Below are 22,254 nucleotides of genomic sequence, written 5' to 3' on the forward strand. Positions count from 1 at the left end.
CTTGCATGTCACTTACACCTCAGTTAAGCTGTTTTAACACTTAATGCCTAGGCCACAGCCCAGACCAGTAAAATCAGAATCTCTGACAGTGAAACCAGCCAAGTTTGAAAACCTATATCCTGGACCACTGCATGAACTGACTGTAGACTTCTCATCTGAGATGATTGATCCTTTGTTATTTAAGCCATTTTAAGTTGGGTTTTCTTCATTATAGCCACAAGCATCCTACCTGGTAATTACAACCTGAAATCTAGGTGCTGTGACAGCCTTATCACTCATTCTTTCTTTTGTGCGTGCAGCAGTCTGCACCTTTGTGCTGCTTAGTGGAAGTGTCTTTACCTGGCGGGTCCCCTCTCTCCAGTGGAAAAGTCCGGGGCTGGAGAAAGCTGGGTAGGTGGAGTGCTGTCTGGGAGAACGAGACCAGTGGGGGGTATGCAGATGAGAATGATAGTCCCTCGGGGTGAGCTCACTGCCCCTTGGCCCCTCTGGGCCCCTGGGTCCAAGCCTGGGATTTTGACGGCTTCCTGCTCCCATTGTGGCCTCTGGCCTCTGTGTTCTGTGGGTTCCCTCCCTTTGCTTCTGTCAGGAGCTTCTGTGGCAGGATTCATGAGACAGAGCCATGGCCCAGCCTCCATCCTCGGCTCCATGGTCCTTGCCCAGTCTTTCATCCTTGTCCTCTGTCCAGGGCAGCCATTGACCTGCAGCATGGGGACATGGCCAGGGTGCTGTGCCCTGGTGTATGGAGAACAGTTGGTGGCCTCGTTGCCTTGATCTGTCACCTTCATTCTTTTTAAACAGATCATCTGGGTTATTGTGTGCTCATAGTGCACACAGCCGTGGTTGGGGGGCATTTTTGAGAAGCCACGAACATGCCTGTAAAGTGAGAATGATTTAATGCCTCCTCACTTCAATTCCATGTCGCTGTAGAAGAGCTTGTAGTTTAGATTATGTTACTGTCAAAAAATATACCTTAATACCTCTCTAGAGATGAAAAGATTGTGTGTTGTGATGTCAGATAAATGCTATATGTTTACACCCTGCCGGGAGGCTTAATTTTACCCTGCGCACATGTTTATGCTGAGAGTGGAAGTGTTCCTGTCTCTGGAGGCCTGGGGATGAATCTGGCCTGGCTTGTTTGTGGGGTGATTCTGGCAGTTCCCCCGCCCCCCCGGCTTGTGGACATTTAACTGTGCCTTTGGAGTCTGGCCCATCACACCCCTACCTTGTGTTGAATGTGTAGAAGGTCCTGCCTGCGTGGTTGACACCGAGGTTAGAATTGGCCTTGGAGGATTTATTTGGAGGAATTTATTTTTAATTTATCCTCTGCCCTGACATCTGTCTGTGTCTCAACCATCAGGACTGTTTCATGGCTGCAGGTGGGTGTTCAAACTTGGCACGCGGTTGCCTCCCAAATCATTGCAAAATGGCACATCCCTAGTGTTTGAAAGTATAAACGCATGTCTCCACTGCGTGTCAGCAGCCGGCTCTCTCTGTACCTTCTGCGTGTGCTCTCTCCGGGGCTCAAGGGGGCATGCATTATTGGGGAGATGAGGTTCTTAGTGCCAGGCAGGCTGGGCCTTTGGTTCCCATGGGGTGGGGTGAGGGGCTTGCGCTTTCCTGAAGTGGTGTCTGCGGATTAAATTTTTCTAAATAAATCTCATTTCTATTGATTTCCATTGTACTTTCTGAGGAAAAAGTGTTTGTCCTGAAGACCCCTGATGACTCTGACTGAAATGCAACAGCAGGAACTCATGAGGAAATGCCTTTCCTGGGGGCAGATGTTGCATGGTTTGATTCAGGCAAATGTCCATTGAGAGCCGGACATCCATATCCTTCTCAGAGTTTTCCCATCCCGGCCTCCCGCTAGGACATCCCCCAGCTGGCCTGTACTCAGCCACCCGTGGGGTCACCGCATGTCCCCTGACCCCTACCTGTTGTGGGCTTCCTCTCCCTGTGCCCATCTTGACGCAGCTGCGCCCCGAACTGCAAGATGGGGGCTGCCTGCTCCTTGCTTCCTTGCCACAGCCCCAACTGTCCTGCATCCTCAGGCTCGTCTTGCATCCCCTGCTTTTCTAGGGACTCTTCACATCTTCAGCCCTCACTTCCAGCTCCTCTGTCATACTGCTCATGTGCTGGTGAAAAGAAGTATTCCAAAGGCAACCTCAGTGACAGTGGCACCTTGAGGCTCTGGACAGGGTGTGGCCGCTGCTGCCCAGGGTGGTGCACTGCAGTGGCTGAGACAGGCATACCTGCCAGTGCCGTTGGGACTGTGGTTGCTGTGGCTGCCTTCAGGGGGCTTCCCTGGACCCTGCTCCTTCCTTCCTCCTGGGTGGGGCCTGCTGGGGGCCCATAATGGAGCTGGCCCTGGATTCTGACTCCTGTGGGAGCCCTGTGAGGGCGCTGGTGCTCTTGCTGTGTTCAGGCAGGGACATGGAGACGCTGGGGACTTGAGGAACCTGCCCAGGAGCAGAGCTGGGACGTGAGCCAAGGCCCAGCCGCCCCTACACCCAATTTCTTTGCTCTGCTCGCTGCCTGGGAGGACAGGCCAGGGGCCCAGACTCAAACTGGCCTCCTCATGGCTGCTCTTGGCTCTCCACCTGCAGCCAGACCAGGAGCGTTCGCCTGGCAGGAATGTGCGCTGAGTTCTGCTCCTCTGTTTTGATGTTCCCTGCTCCTTCCCTCTCTGGCCTCTGTCCCCCTGGAGTGCCTCAGTGGCGTGTTCGCAGCTCACCCCCGGCTGGCTTGCTGCTCATCTCTCACCAGAAGCCCCAGCCTGAGCTTCTCCTGGGCCCTGGGCTCTCTGGTGGTGGGTGCAGCTGGGCACTTCCTCCCTTGGGCCCTGCCCTTTTCCTGGCGGTATGCTGTTAGCATAGAGCAGTGTAGCACGTGTGGAGGGGGATGTGCTCAGAGGGGGTCGTCTCGGCTGTGAAGAGGCCCATGTTCACTGGCAGTTGGCTCTTGCTTTTGTTCTTTTTTTTCTTTTTAACTGATTAGAGGACTGACATCTTTCCCCAAATCAAAGCTTATTCATGCCTTACCCAGGAAAAGTGTGATGTGTTCATGTCTGTTCTCAGCTTTGTGGAAGGGTATGAAAAGGTTTTCTTTGTCAGATATCTAAGTGTGAACAATTATGCTTGCTCTTTGGGCAAATGAATATAAGTAGTGTCTGGCCCTACATAAACAGTGTATGTTTTTTATGCCAAGTCACTGGGATACATGTTTTTTCTCTTTTTAGCATAAATCCTGGGACACAATATGTTTGCATAATTTATTTTTATTTTTAATCAAGAAGACAAGATGTTTCAGCAGAATTTCCGATCTGTAGATCTGCTGTTCAAAGTGCTGTGGAAAGTGTTCACCAAATATTGTGGTTGTTTCTTCTGCATGCCGATGTGATAAGCATCTTTGCGGTGACTTCACACAATCACATTGCCCTAACCTGCTACAGAAGGGTTCACAAAGAAAATCTTTTCAGCCTGAAAGATGACAATAATTACATCTGCCTGCTCATTCTTTTTATGTAAACCCTAATTTCCAGTGAAATCGAAATTTCAAATTCAGAATTATTACTAACCAAATTACCTTTATCAGTGAAAGAGCATCTGCTCACAATTACTTATAAATTAGGAAAGTTGAATCTTTTCGGCATATACATTTGCAGTTCTAATGTATATAAATGGAAAATAATGCCCATAGTTTAGCAGTCCATTTTTCACCGTGTTCAAAATAGGAAGCAGCCTTGCTGCAAGTTCATTATGCCTATTAGAAGGGGTTGAGGAACCTGTGGCTGCCACACTTTATCACTTTTCATTACTTACTTCCAACGAAGCCAAGCGATCAGTGGAAAAGGACAGCTACCTGTGAAAATGTGCTGCTGTTCAGTCGTTCTAGGACGGATGCTCCTGTTGGCTCAGGATAAGGCTGGGCTGCCCGGCTGTGTGGTAGGGCCGCCTGGCTGTGTGTGGGGTTGTCTTGTTGTGTGGTGGGGCTGCTTGGTAGCACAGTGTGGTTGCCCGGCTGTGCAGTGGAGTCACCCAGCTGTGCAGTGAGTTTGCTCGACTGTGCAGTGGGGCCATCCAGCTGTGCAGTAAGGTCACCTGACTGTGTGGTGAGGTCTCCTGGCTGTGCGGTGAGGTTGTCTGGCTGTGCAGTGGGGCTGTCTGGCTGTGCGGAGAGGTCTCCAGGCTGTGTGGTGAGGTCTCTGGGCTGTGTGGTGGGGCCGCCCAGCTGTGTTGTGGGGTTGTCTTGCTGTGCGGTGGGGCCACCTGGCTGTGCAGTGCGGTTGCCCGGCTGTGTGATGAGGTTGTCCGGCTATGTAGTGGGGCTGTCTTTCTGTGCAGTGAGGTCGCCTGGCTGTGCGGTGAGGTCTCCAGGCTGTGTGGTGAGGTCTCTGGGCTGTGTGGTGGAGCTGTCCAGCTGTGCGCTTCGGTTGCCTGGCTGTGTTGTGAGGTTGCCTGGCTGTGCAGTGGGGACGCCCGGCTGTGCATCGGGACTCTGTGTGTGGTGGGGCCACCCTGCTGTGTGTGGGCTGTGTGGCTGTGTGTGTGGCCACCTGGCTACGCAGAAGGAAGGCACAGTCATGGGGAAGGAGGGCCAGTGCGGCTTTTGTGGCCCTGCAGTGTGTTGCAGGGGCCCAGGGAAGGCTTGGACCTGACGGGGCCTCAACTCACAGCCCACTGCTGCCTTGTGTGGAATGGCTCAGAAATGGATGTGAGCTGATCTTGAAGGGTAAGATGCCAGTGTCATGTAGCCCTGTTCAGACACCGCTTGAATGACTCTTGGTAAACTTGGGCTTAGTGCTCCCCTCTCGATGTCTAGGTAGATGCCACTGCGGTGTCTTGAAGCAGTTAGGGTCTGTGGGCCTGATGCTGGGGAACTCTGTCATGGGGAGCCTGCCTGCCTGGTTGAGGCGGCTCCCCCATTTGCTGCAGTCGAACCATGGCAGAACAGCAGAGAGCAGCTGTCTTACCCTTCCTTGGGAGATTTGCTTTTGGGAGTGATTCTGTTTTTCAGAGCTGTCATCGTCCTTTTGACCTTCCCATATATCTGTGGCCAACTGCATATTCACGGAAGCTCATTTCTCTCTCTCTTTTTTTTTTCCTGTGTGAAAGAGACTTGTTTGGTAAATTCAGTCATTTTCCAAATGGCCAGTTCTCATATCTTTGTTTTACGTGGGTTTAATGTTGCTCAAAGCATCCATGTTTGTGGCCTGGGCCATGGCATGACTGGGCTGGCCCCTCTTCTCAGGGGCCTGTGGAACTTCTCACAGGTTTTATCTTGTTGCCACAAATAATTTCAGTTAGAAATAGCTCTTTAAATTCTTTATAAAGAACACAATTGCATTGTTGAAAACAACCTCTCAATATCACTCTGTTGACAGAGAGAAATAGGGTGGGAAGACTGTGAATAGAGATTTCTTCATTTGTTCAGTCTCACCTTTGTCCCTGGCCTTCATTCATTCACTCATTCTCTCCCCCAAGAGGCTATTCACTGGCCATCTGGTGTCTACTGGGGGCTGGAGAAATAGGGCCTGCTGAGGCACGGTGTTGGGTGGACATGGCTCCAAGCAGCTCAGCCCGACGCCCTGAGGCTGGTACTCCCAGAGAAGGTGGTTTAATAGCACCCAAGGAGAGACCGGAGATGGGGAGTCTCAGGCACCTTCCAAACTTCTTCACCCCAGCAACATTTCTCTGGGCAGGCAGGGAGGAGGCAGTACCCAGGGGGAGGCAGCAGGGGCCTGGAGGCTTGGAGGGGCCAGAGGCTCTGAGGGGCTGCAGGGGCTAGGCTGGGCTGGGGTGGGGCTGAGGAGGGAGCTTGGGTCTAGGCGCCAGTCTGAGGCATGCAGACTTTTTGGGGGCCTGGATTCCTCACACTGTGGGCCGCTGGATCTCAGGAGGTCTGGAGGGGAAAAGCCCTTGTGGTTTAAGGACCTCCTAGCTGAAAGGGCCAGAGTGCTGCTCCCTCTCAGTTCTCATCAGTTCCTTCGATAAAAAGCTGCAATTCCAGATTCTGCCAAGAGCCAGCTGCCTGGAGCCTGCCACTTTACCCTAATTAGAGCAAAGGATAACTTTTTTTGGTAGTTTTCTTTTCTTTTTAAAATAAGTATATTGATGAGAAGGAAATGCTGCACGACCCACAGTGTGGGCCCTGCCGGTGGTATCCACTGGCCTTGGGTGGAGACGCCTGGAATCCCTTCTGTCTGCTTCTGGAAGGCAGTTTGGGTGGCTTCCTTGTATCACATGACTTTGGGTCCCGAGGCAGCCATGTAGTAAGCTAAGAAGACTTATTAGCAGGTTATTGAAAATGCAGGTATCCAGATCCCACATGAGGAATTTGGCTAAGACCAAATCTGCACTTGCTCAGCCGCTGGGTGACCAGGACGCCCAGCTTGCCTGGGAGCCCTGCACCCTGGACAAGCCGACCCCCGAGCTGCTGTGTCCCCCTGCTCCCATGTCACCGAATGCCCCAAGGTAGAGGGGCTGGGCCCCCACCTACAGGCCAGGAGGCTTGGAAGAGAGAATACAGAGTGCAAAGGGGAAATCTCATTGAAATCTCAGGCTTTATCCTTAATACTTATGAGGATAATTTGACTTGTGCCATAATACATACTTGTTTCAGTTTTAATGTAAAAATAGTATTTTAAATTGCCCAGTGAAATGTTCTCAATGCCCTAAGACCGCCCTGCTTGTTTTTAGCTGACTTTAGTGCTGATACCACTGGGTTTCCTGGTTTGTGCACAATCACCAAAATTCTCAGCTTCTTATTACACAAGGATATTCCATTCTCTGAGCTTTTGTATAGAAACAAAAAGAAAAAAACACAATCCCAAATGCCCCTCTATCCCCACATACCCTCCAATATGAGAATTGCCTCTTGTGGGGAGAAGCTGCTTGTCAATCTGCGTGGAGCAGGAGGAGCCCCCACTTCAGTGCCCCGGCCTTCTGGGCCATCCCTTGCCTCCTGGACCTCACTCTGCCCCCTGGACCTTACCACCCACTGCTGTCCTGTGCCTCCTGGTCCTATGCTTGTACCTAGGGCTGGGCCCGCCCATTGCTAGGCCCCAGAGCTCTGGGCCTCTGCCAGCATCACTGCGGAGGCAGCACGTAGGGGCCACACAACCTCTGGGTCGCACATGCTGCCTGGGCTCAGTCAGCCTCCTCAGAGGTGGTTCTGAGCCCCTGGCAGGGTAGCCTCTCCCCTCTCACCAGCCATCAGGTGCCTGTTTGCGGCCAGTCTTGTCGGGGTCTGTAGCTTGTGTCTACACCTCGTTAACTGGCCTAGTCCGGGTCTACTCTCAATGCACATCTGGCCTCACAGATGTTCTGCCCTAGCCTCTGTCCTTAACTCAGCAGCAGTTTGAGGGAGAGAGTGTGTTCTAGATTGCTAGCTGCCAGAATGCAGTATATCAGAAACGGAATGGCTTTGAAAAAGGGGGATTTAATAAGTTGCTAGTTTACAGTTTTAAGGCTGAGAAAATGTCCCAGTTAAAGCAAGTTTATAGAAATGTCCAATCTAAGGCATCCAGGGAAGATACCTTGGTTCAAGAAGGCCGATGAAGTTCAGGGTTTCTCTCTCATGTGAGAAGGCACATGGTGAACACAGTCATGGTTTTTCTTTTGGCTGGAAGGGCACATGGCAAGCACAGCATCATCTGCTAGCTTTCTCTCTTGGCTTCCTTTTTCATGAAGCATTTCCTTCTTCATCTCCAAAATGTTGGCTGGTAGACTCTCTGCTTTATGGTGCTGCAGCATTCTCTGCTTGCTCTGAATATCCTGGCTTTCTTTTTTATCATTCTCTTTTATAGGATTCCAGTAAACTAATCAAGACCCAGCCAGATAGGCAGAGACCTGCCTCCACCTAATCCAGCTGAACAACCACTCTTGATTAAATCACATCTCCAGGGGGGTGATTTAATTACAGTTTCCAACATACAATGCTGAATAGGGATTAGAAGAAATGGCTGCCTTTACAAAATGGCATTAGGATTAAAACATGGTGCTTTTCTAGGGTACATACATCATTTCAAACCAGCACAGGGTGGTAGAGATGAATGGGTGCAAGGAAGGGACTGACTTTCTGGAATGGAGAACAAAGCATGGCCAACTCCAGAGGCCTCCTCCCAAAGCAGGCCTCTTCCTGCAGGCACCTCCCAGCCACTCTGTGTTTCCACCAAAGTTCCAGGTCTCTGAGCTGTGGGGTGACTGGAGCAGGGCTCTCCACCCCACTCGTATGCCTCACTCACTTCTTGCTTAGTAGTTGGAAAAGCTGTTTCTGAAATGTTACACTGTATCAGGAATATTAGAAAAAAGCGTTAAATAGAACACAACTTCTTTCTTGTATCTGCTTGTCAATTCTAGAACTTTCTTTGGAAGAATTGAAGGCCCTATAAGCTTTTTCCAAGGTCACTGTTTAGGACAGCCACTGTGGACTATCGCCAGGAACAGAATGAAGGTGTACTCACGGAAGGAGGGCTTTTGGCAACACTTGGTGGGCCCTAGTTTGAAAAAAAAAAAAAGGAAAAGTCCCAGTTTACAACCTGGTCAATTGGGCAGTGGTTGCTTATTTTTATTAACCAGCACCCATACTTCCTCGGAGCTATAGAGTGGCACCTCAGGGGAAGGATTTTGGAACAGGAGTGTTGCTTTCTTGATAACCAGAGTTTTGCTTCCTGGAATCACATTTCCAGGATTCCCAAGACCTTGAAGCTCTGAAGCCTTTCTTGGCAGGGAGGGCAGGGATCTTAAACTGAGTTGCTGTTCGTTGTAGCTTGATGAGAACGAATGGTTTCGTGGCCGGTAGAAGATTGTGCTGTGCTTTGGGGAAAGACAGTTAGTTGAGCCTTGTTCTTGTAGATGCCTGTTGTTTTTATGGGTCCCCCCAATCCTGGAATTCACAGGCCATCCAGCCCAGGAACATGCTCCACTTGCTCCCTCATCAGTTTGTCCTGGGGCTGGCTGGAGCATCTTACCTGGTGCAGGGTGGAAGTTAGCCTTTGGGTGTTGGCAAGCTCCCTTCTCTTCTCTCATTCACCCTATTCCCTGCCCAGTGCTGGCTAGATGTGGGTGTGAGCCTGAGCTCTCCACACACCCTGGCCTGTCAGATGGTCTCTCTCAGAGCCAGAATCCTTGTCTGGAAGGTGGGGGTGGTCTTGCTCTTCTTGCTGGGTTAGGTGGCATCAGGTATCCTCACTGTGGCCTGTGCTACTTGGGGGCTCCTATTATGATCATCATTGCCATCATCAATCTTTTTCCTCAAGGAAGAGCCCCAAGAACTCCAAAGTCTTCTATTAGTGGAAATTCCTTCTTTGCTCCTCAGAGGCTATGGCTTGTGATTCCCTGGTTGGAGGACTGGGGTGCTTAGGTGGGCACAGGGTCCTTGGGGTTGCAGATGCCCTGGCTCCTGGTGGGGTTCTGGAGGGCTCCCCCTGATGGCCGTGGACCTGTGTTTGTTTCGTACAGAGCAAGTTCATCGGCACCTGGAGCAGCACGAGGTGAAGTACCTGCAGTTTGCCTTCCGCTGGATGAACAACCTGCTGATGCGGGAAGTGCCTCTCCACTGCACCATCCGTCTGTGGGACACCTACCAGGTGGGTGCTTGGTGCCCCCTCCCACGGGGCCTGTGGAACACCTGTCATGTGGGTGCTCGGTACCCCCTCCCACAGTGGGGCCCTCCAGGGAGCTGGGGCCCCACTCTTCACCCAGGCCCCCTGCCTGGCTCTGCTCTACATCTGTGTGGTTCATTTAATTTTGCCTTCGAAGTGTCCTCTCAGCTGAAATGAAGTCTTTTAAAGCTCATATCTGCCATTCTTGTCATCTGAATAGATGTAAAACAGGGAGAAGGAACTTTATGTAGTCCCATTTGTAGCTAAATTTAATTCCCCTGATGTGTTAGCTGGCAGTTTACATTTTGAGCTGGGCCTAGGAGTATGGTGAGTAATACTTAAAACTCGAGGTAGGTCTGAGTTACTTCTGCCAAGAAAATTCACACCCAGGCTCACACACTGGCTGTGTTTTGAGTTATAATAAAGGTTTCTAAAAAATCACTGACACATTCCGTACAGTATGAAATTTTCTACTCTGTGCCAATTTTGATGAAATTCATTTCTTCAGGAGATTGAGTTTTCTGGAACAAACCACCTTTGTTCCCCAGTGTCCCATTGCTTATTCTAGCACCTTTTCATTTTGTTTGAGATGTTTGCTGAAGCTGAAGACACACGGTGGAGAGTTTACCTGCCAGCCTTTCACCATCAGTTGCAAATAACAGGCACCCATTATGTGGGGTTAGAAATGGACTCTCTGTGGAGTGCTGTGGAAAGGGGCATGGTTGCTTCTTATTCTTTACCCTCCAAGAGGCAGGCTTTTCCCTGCAGTGTGGGTCGCAGCGCCCCTGCCTGTGGGGGTGACTGCAGCTTTGGAGATGTGGGGAGTTGGTCCTGGGAAAGGGAGCTCTGGGCAGGGGACGTTTTGTGTGTGTGTGTTGGTTTCTTTTTTAAAATTTAAAAATTTTTAAAATTGATATATATTATATATTTGCATACCATGTAATCATCCAATGTGTACAATCAGTGGTTCACGATATCATTATATAGCCGTTCACTTATCAGCACAATTGACTGTTTTTTCTTTTTTTGGGAAAAATAACATATACAAAAAAGCAAATTTCAAAGCACATCACAACAATTAATTGTAGAACAGATTTCAGAGTTGGTATGGGTTACAGTTCCACTACTGTGTGATTTTACTTCTAGCTGGTCTAAGGTACTATAGACTAAAAAGAAATATTTCTTTTAGTCTATAGTAATACTCATTTGTCAATTGCTACCTTCTCTGTATAACTCCACCATGACCTTTGATTTTTCTCCCACTCTTTAGGGATATTTGGGCTGTGCCCATTCTAGCTTTTTCATGTTGGAAGGGGCTGTCGATAATATGGGATTGGGGGATAGAACTAGTTGATGTTCTAGAGAGGCTGGGCCCTCTGCATTTCAGAATTTATCTGTTCCAGGGACCCATCTGGAGATTTTAGGTTTCTGGAAAGTAAACTTAGTGCATGGTACCTTTGTAAAACTTAAATAATGCCCTAGGTGTTCTTTAGGATTGGCTGGAATGGTTTTGGTTGGGGGTTCACAGGCTTTGATAGCTAGCAATGTCTAACTGAAGCTTGTGTAAGAGTGACCTCTAGAGTAGCCTCTCCACTCTATTTGAACTCTGTCAGCCACTGATACCTTATTTGTTACACTTCTTTTCCCTCTTTTGGTCAGGATGGCTTGTTGATCCCACAGTGGCAGGGCCAGGCTTATTCCTGGGAATCATCTCCCACACTGCCAGGAGACTTTCACTCCTGGATGTCATGTCCCACATAGGGGAAGGGGCAAATGATTTCACTTGCAGAGTTGGGTTTAGAGAGAGAGGCCACATCTGAGCAACAAAAGAGATCTTCCGGAAGTGGCTCTTAGGCATACCTGTAGGTAGACTAAGTTTCTGTGCTACATACATAAGCATCACAATAGCAAGCCTCAAGATCAAGGGTTTGGCCTGTTGATTTGGGTGTCCCTAATGTTTGGCACAGTGTCAGGTTTCTGGATAGGGGTCTTTTTGTAAGGTAGTGTAAGTCCTTCTCACTGGATTGGGATCTGCCATTGGAGCCTTGTGCATGGACCACCCTGAAGATGGTTGCAGATAACTTGGGGCTGTTTTAGTTTCTTGGCTACTGAAACAAATTTCACATAATGAGTTGGCTTAAGGATTGGAATTTATTGACTCCCGGTTTCAGAGTCTAGAAGGCTTGCTTCTGCCTATCTTCCAGTATCTTCTGGTTGGCTGGCAGTCTCTGGGGTCCTTGGCTTTTCTGCCATGTGGCAATGCACGTGGCAGCATCTTTTCTCCTTTCTCCTTTGGGTTTCTTTGAAGTGCATCTTCTGGCTGCTTCTCTGGCTCTTCCCTCCATCTGACTTTCTGTTCTAGTTTGCTGGCTGCCACAATGCAGTATAATAGAAACAGAACAGCTTTTAAAAAGGGGAATTTAATAAGTTGCAAGTTAACAGTTTTTAGGCCAAGGAGATGTCCCAATTAAAGCAAGTCTATAGAAAGATCCAATCTAAGGCATCCAGGGAACGATACCTTGATTCAAGAAGGTTGATGAAGTTCAGGGTTTCTTTCTCAAGAGGTGAGGCACATGATGAACACAGTCAGAGTTTCTCTCTCATCTGGAAAGGCATTTGGTGAACATGGTGTCATCTGTTAGCTTTCTCTCCTGACTTTCTGTTTCATAAAATTCTCTGGGAGGCATTTTCCTTCTTCATCTTCAAAGGTCACTGGCTGGTAAACTATCTGCTTCTTGTGGCTACATTGTTCTGCTCTCTCAGAATCTCTCTCATCCTAAAATGCTTCCTCTTTTATAGGATTCCGGTAAACTAATCAAGACCCTCCCAAATGGGCAGAGACACATCTCCACCTAATCCAGTTTAACAACTGCTCTTGATTGAGTTGCATCTCCAGGGAGATGATTTAATTACAGTTTCAAACATACAGTACTGAGTAGGGATTAGAAGAAACGGCTGCCTTCACAAAATGGGATTAGGATTAAAACAGTGGCTTTTCTAGGGTGCAGACATCCTTTCAAACGAGCACACTTTCATTGCCTTTGACTTTCTCTAGGGATCAACGTTAAAGCCCACCCTGACACAGTGGGGCCACACCTTCACTGAAGTCATATCCTGAAGAGATCTCTTTATCAGATCCTTACCCACAGAACGCAGACTAAGAAAGGCCAGGAACATGTCCAAAGTGGGTACACAGTTCAGTCTACCCAGGGACCATCTTAGCTTTCCAGGCTGCTATGACAAATACCATACAATGGGTATTTAAGCAGTGGGAGTTTATTGGCTCAGGGCTTTGAGTCTGGAGAAATCCAAAATCGAGGCATCACCATGGTGATGCTTTTTCTCCATGGTCTGTAGCATTCAGCTGCCCCCTGCCACAATCCTTGGGGTTCCTTGCTTGTATGCTTGCCTTGAGCCTATGGCATTGTCTTCTCTTTCTTCTGGATTCTCACTGACTTCCAGCCTTTCCCTGTGGTTTTCTTGGCCAAGTCTGAATTTATTCTGTTCATAAAGAACTCCAGTACTCCATTTAGATCCCTTGGTCATTCACTTGGGCCACATCTTATCTAAATACCTCATTTTAGAGATGTCCTATTTATAATGGGTTCACCCCCACAGGAATGCAGATTAAGAACATGTTTTGGAGGTGCAAAATTCATCCTATTACAGGGATCTTAAAGTGGGGGGTTCTGCATTTGGGATTTTCTGAGCAGCTCCCTCCCACCTAAGGCTTCCTTCTTCCCCCACAAAAGGAAGATGTTGGTCTGGACAAAGTATCTTCCCCTAGAGTGCCTCCTGCTGGGCTGCACACCTGGGGGAGGGGGTCTCCTGTTCTGAGCATGTTTCCGTCTGAATCGCTGGAATAACTCCCAGTAGCATGGGCCCTGGCCATGGGGAGGTCGGCCCTGGGTGCGTGGTGGTGGGAGCATGTGGCTCTGCAGCGCTGGGCTGGGACTTTGCTCTCTTTATTCAATTTGTGCGTTCTAGTGAGCTTCACTGAGAAATTATTACTGGTCTTTTTGACCAAATCCCTCCTCTGACTTTGCTCTCCCACATGCTTGGCAACTTCAGAATTTCTGGACAGTAGCAGTTGTTGGGACCTAAACCCTTCCCTTGGACTGTTTGGGTAGAGTAGCTGTCAGTCTGTGCTCTCTGTTAGGTCCTTGAAGCCTTACAGGAAACAAAAGTCTACATCCTATAAATAGTGAACACTCTCCATTTGTAATTAGCACTGCTAGACCCAGGCTCTCCTGTCATTAAGCACAGAATTCATTGTAATCCCATCCCCACTAAGAATAAATTAGGTATTAAGTCATTCACATTTTGAGGTGCCAGAAAATGGATCTGCTTCTCTTTGGTACTGCACCCTTGGCTAAGATTCCTAATAGGAAAACTTTCTGCACAATTGTGGCAGCTTTGTTGAGTAAATTTGCCTGAAATTAAATTTTTTCATGAGTTAGTGCATTTCTACTGTGGACTCATTCTGAAACTGACAGTACCCTGGGCATAAACCTCTTCATAACTTAAAAACTGGGGGTATTTCTTTCTTACAGGGCCAAGGAACCATGAAATTGTATTGCCTCTTTTGGCCATGGAAATACATAGTAATCATAGCGTGATTGTGGGATTACTCTCCCTAAACTGGAGTGTGTGTTCATTGGGTCATTATATCTTTTGGTGACTTAAATCCCTTATGAGTTGGCTTAAAATTCTCTTGGGACCTGTGTCAACAAAAGGTTATTAACCACCTGGGTCTCAGGCCCAGATGTAGATAGTGGTATAAAATCAAACGTGTTGCAGTGTCTCAGCATGAAAAAAAGGTATTAAAAGAGCACAAACAGTCCAGAGATACCCCAAGACAAAAGAGGGATGGTCCCTGCTCTTGAATGATTGAGGAAAACTCATTCAATCAGGTGTTACTTCTCCATAGAGGAAGTATGCATTGATGTTGGGGAGCCCCCTGTGTGGACTGGGATGGCCCCTCCACAGATGTCCTCAGCCTTGAGACCCAGTTGTGGGGCCTTCCACAGACACTAGTGCCAGCTCAGCCTTTTGTCTCCTATCCCTGCCCTACACAACCAGCCTCAGAGCATGGATTTTAATTACCTCAAATGCAGAAGGAACCTTTGGGTTTGTTTCCTGTGTAGTTGGTCCACAGCTGTGGAGTTGAGTTAATTAGTTCTTAAGTTCGTTGTTGTCCGTGGTTCAGGTTGAGTTATCTCTTATTTTATTTATTTGCTCCCTGTTCCCTGCTCCCTGCCTCATAAGCCTTTTCTCTAATGTGTTTAGGCATGTCGGGCTTTGTTTTAAAGTGAATAAAAGGAGTTCAAATTGACAGGAAGATGATCAAACGGGTGTTTCAAGTCTAATGGTGGCTGAGCCTGCTGGGTTTTGAACAGGGCTCCTTTGAGCTGGGCCTTCTCTTTTGGGACCTGGGGGACCAAGTCTGTTCTTTTCCTGGGGGTCTGTATGCTGAGCCCGATGGAGAATGGGAGTTAGCGCTGCCCTGGTGCAGAATGACCCGTGGCAGCCATCAGCACCGTCTCCACTGAGCCCCGGGGCTCTGAGCCAGGATCCCACAGGTCATTGTACACCTGTGTCCCACAGGAACGCAGGGGGAGAAGTCTCCATCCCTGAAAAGGATGGAGCCAGCCCAGGAGTAGGCCACCCATGGTCTGGATCCCAGCCAGTGGGCCTGAGGGTCCTCCTAGCAGGATGGCCATATGCTGGCATGTCTGGAAAGCATCCTGAAGGAGGGCAGGCAGGAGCTGGTTTTAGTAGTATTTATGCCTCCCACATAGTGTTTGCAGTTTCTTTTCTCAGCAGCAGTGATAGATGGGGAGTTTGTGCATGAGTCCATTTATTGTATTTGAAGAAGCTTGAAGGGGAAATCGGCTTGTTCTTTCTCACTGTGGCCTGCACAGAGTTAGTTCCGAGGGGGCTCCCCTGCTCCCCTCGGTTCTGCACTCAATCAGCATATCCTCAGGTATGTGAGGAGTCAGGGTGGTGGTACCATCTGGCCACTAACATTCTCCTGCAGTCAGCGTGTTACCCATGGCTTCTGCACAGCTGGAGAAGCTGCCACACCTGACCTTGCATCCTAAAGGGAGCCGTTGACCAACCCCCTTGGGCAGAGAGCTCTTGGGCTCCCACAATTGTGGGCCCCCTTTGTCCCATTGACCATAGAGGGAAAGAGCTGTCCAGTATTGGCCATGGCCATGGGGCTGGCTCAGGCAGCTTCTGTGAGGATGTGGGTTCTTCCTTTGTGTACCCAGCCATCTTCCTGCTGCCCTTGTCATGTCATAGGTCCTGGGTCCCGCTTGGGGCATGATGCCTTTGAAGGCCAGGGCAATGATGGGCTGATGTGGCCGTCAGAGCTTTATCTGGGGACACTTGGGGCCGGACTTCTTCCTCTAACCCACTGTCATTTAGTAAGGGTCAAAGTGTATCTGAGGGCAGCAAGCCCCAGCAACCCCTTAGCTTCCAGAGCTCTTGGCTGTTTGCGTCCTGTGAACCCCCCGAGCATGGGCTGCCCCAGTAGTGTTCCAGGGCCTTGTCTGGGACCTGTGTTTTCAGTCTGGCTAGGCAGCAGTGACAAGGAAAGTCTCTGTGCTACTCCTCTGAAGCAGGTCTGAACAGCAGTACCTTGCAAAAGAGAATATGGGAAAGTAATTCCATCACCACAAGAGTGTTTCCTCTTCTGTAAGGGATCTGTTTCCCTGAACACTGGATCAGAGTTCAGCCTGAAGCTATATACAGAGAGTCTGGCTATTTGTTGGCATGTGTTCTCTTGCCCCTTATTTTAACTCAGAAATAACCTAATATTTTAAAGGTCATGAATAGAAGAGTGTACAAGAGCCACTTCCCTGGCCACCTGAGAGGGATGCCCTCCCTCACAGCTGGGCCCCTGAGAGCTGCAATGGGAAAATGTGCTGCTAGGGTGATGGCTCCCTTGACCTTTGGTCAGCAACCTCCTTCCTTCATCCAGACCTTCACTCCAGAAAGACATATTGAATGCTTGCTCTATGAACACTGCTTCCTGATCCATGTTGCAAAATGGTGGCTTTGACAATCTACCAAATAAACCTCCTGGGACTAGTAAGTGAGTATAGCATGGTCATCAGATACACAGTCAATATACAAAGTCAAGTGCTCTCCTATATACCAGCAATGAAAAATTGGAATTTGAAATTAAAAAAAAAAAAAAAACGTTTACAGTAGCATCTCCCCAAATACAGTACTTAGGTATAAATCTAACATAATATGGACAGGATCTGTATGTAGAAAACTACAAAACACTGGTGAAAGGAATCAAAGAAGATCTAAATAAATGGAGAGATATTCCATGGATTAGAAGACTTAATATAGCTAAGATGTGAATTCGTCCAAACTAGATCTATATATTCAACATAATAAAAATCCCAGTAAGCTAATTTTTAGATATTGAAAAACTGATTCTAAAATGTGTACAAAATGGATGAAGGACCTAGAATGTCCATCACAATACTGAAGAAGAGGAACAGAGATGGATGACCTAATCACCTGATTTCAAGACATACAGTGATGAAAACAGCATGGCGCTGGTACAAGGACAGAACCAGAGATAATGGAACAGAATCCAGAGCCCAGAATAGACCCAAACAAATAGTCAACTGACTTCTGACAAAAGCATAAAGGCAGTTCAGTGGAGGAAGAATAGGCTTCTCAACAAATGGAACAATTGGATGTCCATATAGGAACAGTGAACTTAGACACTGACCTTATAGCTTTCTCAAAAATTAACTCCACTTGGGTCATAGGCCTTCATGTAGAATGTAAAATTATGAAGCAAATAGAAGGAAGCATAGGAGAAAATCTGTGTGACCTTAGGTTTGGTGATGAGGTTTTTGATATAACATCAAAAGAATGACCATGAAAGAAAAAAATCAATAAGTTGGACTTTATTACAATTAAAAATTTTTGTTCTGTGAGAGACTCTATTAAGAGAATGAAACGACGAGTCACTGACAGGTGGAAAATATTTGCCAATAAATCACATATCTAATAAAGGTCTTGTATCCATAATATATGAAGAACTCGTAAAACTCAACAATAACACAAATCACCTAATTAAAAAATGAGCAAAAATATCTGCACAGACAACTCACCAAAGCAAATGTACAGATGGCAAATAAGCACATGAAGAGATTTCAGCCGTGTTCTCATTAGGAAAATGCAAATTAAAATGAGATACTACTACAGACTTATTAAAATGGCTAAAATCCCAAACACTGACCCCACCCCTTGCTGGTGAGACTGCAGAGCAGCAGGAGCTCTCCTTCATTGCTGCTGGGGGTACAGAATGGTGCAGCCACCTTGGAAGATGGTTTGACAGTTTCTTACAAAGGTGAACATAGTTTTACTATAAATTCAACAGTTGTACTTCCAGGTTTTTTGCAGATTGGTTTGAAAACTTACGTCCACACAAAAACCTGTGTGTAGATGTTGAGAGCAGCTTTGTTCATAATTTCCCAAACTAGAAGTAACCAACATGTCTTCAGTAGTTTGATAGATAAACAAACTGTGGTATATCTATCCAATGAAATATTATTTAGCAATGAAAATATATGGCCTGTCAAGTCCTGCATGTGTATCGATGAATCTTAATACCTGTTGCCGTTGATGTGAGTGTAACAGGAGATAGGCATGATACTTCCTTTGTATGGAAGGAACTCTGGGTTGTTGTTTCATAGATTATGGATCAAATAATGAAATAAACTGGAGTTACATTGGGTCTTTAGAGGAGTTGACTTTGTGGTAGAGAAGTTGGAAGGAGACTTTGATGTAGGGGAGGGAGCTGTGGCCTTGGAACTGGGTTTAAATTCTGCTCCTTCACTCACCAGCCCCGTGGCCTTGGACAAATGCTCAGTCTCTTTGCACCTCTCTTTTGTCATCAGTAAAAGGCAGTCGTGACAGCACCTTCCTCATACGGTCTCTGTGAAGACCACCGAGTTACTGCATGTGAAGGGCTTGGTCCCATACCTGTCATGTGATGAACACTCTGTCCGTGTCAGCCACTGTGCTGCTGCTTGTTGTTATTAGAAATACTTGCATCATCGCTCCCGGTTTCATTGCTTCCAGCTTCTTTCTGATGCCTGTGGTTTCCATTCTAAGGTCTATGGACCTTCCTCCAGGACACAGCTCTGGGTTCTGGCTTGCTTAGCATCTCATGGCAAGGTACATGGCAATCTGTGCGGGGCTCTGCACATGTCTAGGCATCTGCTTTCTCTGTCGGCACCATTAGCATTTCCAAACATTTGTGTCTCTGTCAGCTCTGAAGTAACTGTTCTCCAAGTGTCTGCATTTGAGGTTTCTCCAAAATGTTTACCTTTTAAAGGACTCTAGAAAACTAATCAAGACCCATCTTGAATGGGTGGAGTCACAACTCCATCTAATCAAAAGGCCACACCCACGGTTGGTTGTTTCACATCTCCATGGAAACAATCCAATAAAAATTTCCCACCATGAACAATAGGCCTGGCCCCACAAGATTGGATCAGGATTAAATCATGTCTTTTCTGGGGTACGTAATAATTTCAAACTGGCACAGGCTCCACCCACCCCCCCACCCCCCAACTACCCTACTCACTTCCCAGGAAATTAGAAGGCAGATTTGAAACTGAAAACTGGAGAGTGGAACCTGGAGAGTTGAAACTGTAACGTGATCTTCCTTGATGACATTACAAAGAAATAAGGACCTTACATGGCAAAGTTTCCAGGAGACTCATTACACTTTTTATACCTCAAATTACATACATATTAAAAGAACAAAGAAAAAGAGAAACTTAGAATTACAGGTTTCCTGGAGTTAATGCAAAGTCCTAAAATGACTGTCTCCTTAAGAAAATAAAATATTAGCTAAACTGTAAAGGATAAGTAAGAATTAACTAAATTTTAGAAAGTTAAGGGCAGAAGGAAAAGAGCATGCAAAGGCACTGAGGCAGAAGGAGCATGGGCTGCTTGAAAGTGGGCACAGGGGCCGGACCCCCAGAAGAGAGGTAAAGGTGATGGGCTAATCCTCACGGCCTGGCTAAGGCAGCAGGGGCCATCAGAGGGTTTAGAGGAAGGGAGGATGATAACATAGGGTTGTGTTTTGGGGTAAGAAAAAGTTAATGAAGCAGCATTGTTCAGAGTTGCCAAAAGATGAAGACAACCCAAGTGTCCATCAACTGAGAAATGGATAAACAAAATTTGGTATAACATATAATGGAATATTATGCAGCTGTAAGAGGGAGTGAAGTCCTGGTGCATGAGACAACATGGGTGAGCATGAGGGTGTTGTTTATGTTGAAGGAAATACGTCAGACACAAAAGGACAATAGTGAATGATCTCACTAATTATAATATGTAAGCTCATGAAATTATAATCTAGAATATAAATTACCAGGAGATAGAATGAGGATAGAGAATGGGGAGCTGATGCTTAATTGTACAAAATTTTTAGTAAGGTTGATTATAAATGTTTGAAAATTGATAGAGGTGATGGCAGCATGTTATTGTGAGTGTAATTAACAGTTCTGAATTTTGTGTGTGACTGTGGTTGAAAGGGAAGTTTAAGGTTGTGTATGTCACTAGAAGGAATGCTAGAGGATAAAACATGGGACTTTATAAAATAGTGAACTCTGTTGTGGATAATGATGGGGTTAATGGTACAAGCACAAGAATGTTCTTTCATGAAGTAGAACAAATGTATGTCACCATTACAAGGCGTTAATAATAGGGTAGCTTCTGAGAAAAATATAACCTATACAAATTATGGACTATAGTTAACAGTAATATTGTCCTATTCTTTCATCAGTTGTAACAAAGGTACTATATTGGTACTAAGTGTCAATAATAGGGGTGTATAAGGGGTATGGGATTCTTCTTTTTGGAGCTGTGAAAATGTTTGCAAATTGATTGTGCTGATGAATGCACAACTCGGCAGTTCCACAGTCCTGGGTGCCCCTGGGCTTTTGGGGAAGCTGCCCCTCAGGGTCAGAGGGCTGGTCCAGAGGCCTATTGCCAGGCTGCCAGGGTGCACTGCTGCATCCAGGAGCCAAGGAGGTAGCTGCCTTCCCTGCCTGTGGGACACTCCATGATACCCTGAGGAGCTCATGTCCTCTTCAGCGAAATCCCCCTTACACAGCTTGCTTTGGGCTTGAAGACCTGTGGTTCTTACTTGAAGGTTAACTTAATGGACTCCATTCTGGGGAGCCCCGACTGAGTGCCGCCCTAGGGTTCTAACAGAAGCTGTGGGACTTAGCATCTGGTGGTGGGCACGTATGGCCTCACTTCTCTGTGCCTGATCCTGATTCTGTAAAAGGGATCAGTGCCCCTCACGGCGCTGATACGGCAGCGGGCCCCGTGGTCATGGCTCTACGGTCATGGCCCAGCACTGTAACCACAGTCCCTGCCTTGTGGGGCTGTTCTGAGGGGTTAACACAGCATTGACCCAGGCTGTGTCTGAAACAGTTCCTGGCCCTTAGTTCTGAATGGCAGCTTCTTAGGAAGGCACTTGAGCCTTTTGTGCACTAAGGCCAGGGTGGGAATTTCACTCTCCGAATTTCACTGGGTGTGGGTGGGCAGCGCCCAGTGTGCAGAGCTGCCTGGAGCCTCCTGGCGAGGGCCTAAGGGTGTAGCAGGTGAGCCTCTGCCAACGCCTGAGGTTGCCTATACAGCATGCCTGGGTGAAGGCTCCACTGTCTCTGCTGGACCCTTGAGGCCTGGCCCCTCCTTTTTCTGAATCTGGCACTGCGGCCGGCAGATTGGGTTAATTGAATAAAACTAGAGAAGCAGGTCTCCTTAAAACATACTTTTCCGTAAGCCCATTAAGATTTGAGGAGTAAGCTTTTCATGCCTGCCCATCTATGGGAAGCAGGTGTAAGATCACTGTCAGCTGAGGAAGGGTTTAGAAATGAAGGGATTCAGCAGGACTCAGCTGTTGCAGGTAAGTTCCCAGGAGGAACTGGAATAGGGTGTCTGCTACTTCAGAGTGGCAATAAAGCCAGTTTCCCTAGATTTACAGATAGTTATAATAGTGGAATATACTTAGTACTCTATGACTTTCTTTCTTCATATTTCAATCACGCTGGCTTTATCAGAGCTTATTTGGGGTTTGGGGACTATGGGGGAGTGATTCCTTCCCTCACAGGTCTGGTTCTCTCCACCATTTTGGGCCAGATGTGGGGGACCAAGAGGTGTGTCCTGAGTGCTTCCTGGGCAAGGATGACTCTCCAAGTGAGAGCTTGGGAAACCTGTCCATCTTCAGACTGTGACATGGGGCAGTCGTCTTATTTTGCAGACAAAATACCGAGTTGTCCTTGTAGCAAGAGAAGTGATTTTCAGACCATGTTAGTCTCTGTTTTCTAAATTTATAGCAGATGGAAAGTTGTTATTTCTTAGAAGCCACTTGATGAGTCACTATACACTGCAGCTGCCTGGCACTGGCTGAGTGGGCCACTCCTCGTGGCTAGCTTTTGGGGACCATGGAAAGTGGGAGGAGAGCGCAGCAGTCACCCTCTGTGCCATGTGGGCTCTGGAAGGTCTCAGTAGCATAGGCTTCTCCAGGAGCACCAAGGATTCCATTCCTGGCTGGAAGGCAAAGTCCCGCAACTATCCCACAGTCTAGTCTG

General features: G+C 47.5%; 1 protein-coding gene across 1 annotated transcript in view; it reads left to right on the forward strand.

Annotated features, from left to right (window-relative positions):
* Nucleotides 1–22,254, forward strand: part of TBC1D22A (TBC1 domain family member 22A) — a 493,060-nt gene that overhangs the window by 359,016 nt on the left and 111,790 nt on the right. The window contains exon 11 of the mRNA XM_077169200.1: nt 9,459–9,586. Coding sequence (XP_077025315.1) covers nt 9,459–9,586 — 128 coding nt within the window. The remainder of the gene's footprint in view (nt 1–9,458; nt 9,587–22,254) is intronic.

Source organism: Tamandua tetradactyla, chromosome 7 (assembly GCF_023851605.1).
Source record: "Tamandua tetradactyla isolate mTamTet1 chromosome 7, mTamTet1.pri, whole genome shotgun sequence".
NCBI classification, from domain to species: domain Eukaryota; kingdom Metazoa; phylum Chordata; class Mammalia; order Pilosa; family Myrmecophagidae; genus Tamandua; species Tamandua tetradactyla.